The 3,366-nt window shown below is 56.6% G+C and overlaps 1 protein-coding gene across 1 annotated transcript in view; it reads right to left on the bottom strand.

Annotated features, from left to right (window-relative positions):
- The window catches only part of Klf2 (Kruppel like factor 2), a 2,442-nt gene extending 1,579 nt beyond the window's left edge, over nt 1-863 (bottom strand). The window contains exons 1-2 of the mRNA XM_026785230.1: nt 745-863; nt 4-319 (exon numbers count right to left, since the gene is read on the bottom strand). Coding sequence (XP_026641031.1) covers nt 4-319; nt 745-816 — 388 coding nt within the window. The 5' untranslated portion in view covers nt 817-863. The remainder of the gene's footprint in view (nt 1-3; nt 320-744) is intronic.
- Nucleotides 864-3,366: the final 2,503 nt, after the last annotated feature.

The raw sequence follows: 3,366 nt of genomic DNA, 5'->3' as shown, positions 1-3,366 counted from the left end.
CGCCGCCGTCCACCTCGGGGGGCTCGGCCTTCACCAGCCGCCCCGGGGGCGCAAGGACGAAGCGGCCGTGTAGAGCCGGTCCCGGGGGCGCGTCCAACTCCGGGCGCAGCAGCTCGGTTCCCAGGCCTGCCGCGGGGGTGCCGTAGGGCGGCGGGGCGCCCGGCTCCGGGTAGTAGAAAGCAGGCGGCGGAGGCTGTGGCGGCGGCTCCGGAGGGTTCTCGGCACCCAGACCGTCCAGTCCCATGGACAGGATGAAGTCCAGAACGCTGTTGAGGTCCTCATCGGTGCCGCTCGCCTCGGGCTCGTTGCGCGGCCAGCGCTGTTGGAGACAGGACACGGGACGTGAGCCCGGAGCCGCCTTTTGCTCCCCGGTATCCCAAGGTCTAACTCAACTCCCAGGCGCCCGCGGTCTACACCCGGTGTTCACCCATCCATTATATGCGCGCGGGTCCTCAGCCCCTGCGCCCGAGATCTAACTATCTCCCCGGCGCCTGCGATCCGCACCCACAGGTCGTCATCCTCCCGAGGTCTCCTCCTCAGCTCCTGCGCTTACTTCTCTGTTTCCCCACAGCCTGAGGTCTAACTCCTCACCGCCCGCAGACTAACTCTCCGCAGCCCAAGGTCTCCCCCGCCGCCCGCGGTCTGCGCCCTGGCGATTGCCATCCCCAATCCTCTCCTCTGCGCCCACATCCTGTGGCCTGGTCCTCCGCTGCCCCACCACCCGCGGTCCCCCATCGCCCTCACCTCCTGGAGGCCGCGCTCGCACGGGCTGGCGAAGGTGGCAAAGGACGGCAGGATAGGCTCGCTGAGCGCCATGGCAGAGACTGTGTGTGTCGCGGCCCGGCCCGCCCAGGCCTTATAGGCGCGGCCGGCACGGGGGGGCGGGCCAGGAGGCGGTGGCGGAAACGCGTCCCGGATGGGGACGAGCTCTGGACTCAGCCTAAATTTAGCCGCGGTATATAAGCCTGGCGGCGGCGGCGGCGGCACCCGCTGCGGGAGCCCGGGCTGCTCGCCTCAGACCCCGCCCCCTGTGTCCAAGGGCCGCCCCCGTCCGTCCCCATGACGACGGCGTCAACACTCCGGGCACAACAGCCAGACTAGCATGCGGGGGTGGCACCTGGGACTCCGCGGGGAACTCGGGCTGAGGCTAAGGAGGCTTCCCCGGTGTCTCCCCAGCCTCAGGCCCTCGGAAATCTAGACCGATGCATGGGAAGTCTGGGGTCACTGTTAAACAGAGAGACGCTCTGTGAAATTCTTATGTGAGCCTGACATGTTAGCTACTCTGGAAGCTAAGGCAGGAGAAAGAAGAGTTTGGGGCCTGTCTGGGCTACCGGGGAAAGTTGAAGGGGCGGTCACGTGACTCTCTTGTCGCTCAGACAGACACAAGGAAAAGCATCCTCTGAACACTTGGGAGATTGAAAGCATTAGGTTAAAACCAGCCCTGACTACAGGAGACTGTGTCTCAAAGAAACATAAAACAAAAACAAAACAAAGCAAAGCAAAAGAAAACAAAAAAACGTGGAGTAGACAAGACGGCTCAGTGTTTGCTTTCAAGCCTGACCCACAGTCCCCAGGAGGAGAGAATCTATTCTCATATGTCACCTTTGACCTCCACAGTGCACTGTGGCACACATGCACACACACACACACACACGTTGTAAAAAGTTGCAATGCAATAATTAAAAGTTACAATCAACAGCTGGTCTCCAGTGGTGCACACCTTTAATGCCAGCACTCGGGATGCAGAGGCAGGAGGATGTCTCCGAGTTGGAGGCCAGCTTGGTCTACAAAGAGAGTTCCAGGACAGTCAGGGCTATACAGATAAATGCTGTCTCAAAAAACAAAACAAAATAAAATAAAAAGTATAATAAGTAGATAAATACCAAGTATTGGGTCTCTGGGACCTTTTTACCTCCCCCAAGGACCTCAGATAAACCCTTCAAGTGCAGGGAAACTGAGGCCAGGGTGCTGGGAAGTGTTGTCATCTGGCTGACACAAAGGGCAAAGAGTACTTTCAGTGGGGGATGGGCATGTCAAATAAATATACATAATACCCACAGGGCCCTAACAGAAAAAAGGAAATAGTGGAAGAGGAGGAAGTGTGTGGTAGGGCCTGGGGGAGGGAAAATGATGCAAGCCTGACCCACCCAGGAGCAATTGTTGAGGTGAGATCTGGAAAAAGCAAGGGGGAGCCATCTGGGTAAGGGGGCGCAGTGTTTCAAGTCATACCTGAAGCAGGTGCTGAGGGTGCAGTCAGCCTGGGTACCAAGGATCCCAGGGGCAGCCCCTTGCAGCAGGGTTAGGTGGCTGCAGGCTCCATATTGATCCAGCCTCTGCCCCTTACCCACTGTGTGACTCTGTGTAGAGGCCTTGCCTCTTTGGGATTTTCCCAACATCTGTGAAACACAGACACATCAGCCACCAACACTCCTTGGGTCATTTCCATTCAACAGCAGTGTCTACACCAAACCCGCACAGTCCCGTGAACTCTAACTCTTTATGGAGCACCTCATCACAGAGGGGGAGAACATCATGTGTTTCTCACAGAGAGCAAAAGCGGCCCAGAGCTGTTTATTCCGGATCCGAACTACCGGGGTGGAAGGAGTCTCAGTTTCCCTTCACCATAATAAGCAAAAGATGTGATTTGGATCATTTCAGCCAAGGTTTAGGATTCTAGGGGAATTGCTGAGTAGTGAGTTTTGTTCGTTTTTATTTGGGGTGTGTGTTTTTCTCACATAGCCGAGGAAGGCAATCTCCCCCGCCTCTCCCTGCCTGCAGAGTGCTGAGATCCCAGACCAGAGGCCGCTTGGGTTGCTCCATCAGTAGGGGTTGAGTCTGTTCTGAATAGCAGACTTCTTTTCCTTGTCGTTCCTAGACGATTCAGAGTGATGTGACTTCCAAAGCTGTTCTGGCTTAGGGGCAACCCACCCGGTGGTATTTTACTGTCTATGGGAGTCCCACATGCCTGTAACCTCCCCTCCAGGCATCCATGGCCTGTTACTAAGGGGTTTGAGTGTCTGGGCACCCTGATATTCCCTGGCACAAATTCCCTCAAAGAGCCACAGAACAACTACTAAATAACACATGACCCTGTGAGGATGCTTGCCTGTCATCCCAGAACTGGGGGGAGGCTTCAGGCCTGGAGAGATAACTCAAAACAGGAAGGATGCTTAAAACTAAGCCTGACAACTGGGGTTCAATCCCCAGGAGAGTCCTGGCTCCTGAGGTCCTCGGGCCTCCACACACAATCACACACAGATAAAAAAAAAAAAATACAACTTTTAAAACTATTGAGAGCTCCCAGGGTCTAGGAGCGGTGGCCAGGGCTCCAGATAGGGCTTCCCCGGCCTGAGCCAGCCCTAGCCT

This window comes from Microtus ochrogaster, linkage group LG1, assembly GCF_000317375.1.
Source record: "Microtus ochrogaster isolate Prairie Vole_2 linkage group LG1, MicOch1.0, whole genome shotgun sequence".
Classification (NCBI taxonomy): Eukaryota; Metazoa; Chordata; class Mammalia; order Rodentia; family Cricetidae; genus Microtus; species Microtus ochrogaster.
The sequence above is the reverse complement of the archived record's forward strand: the minus strand, read 5'-3'. Positions and strand labels throughout refer to the sequence as shown.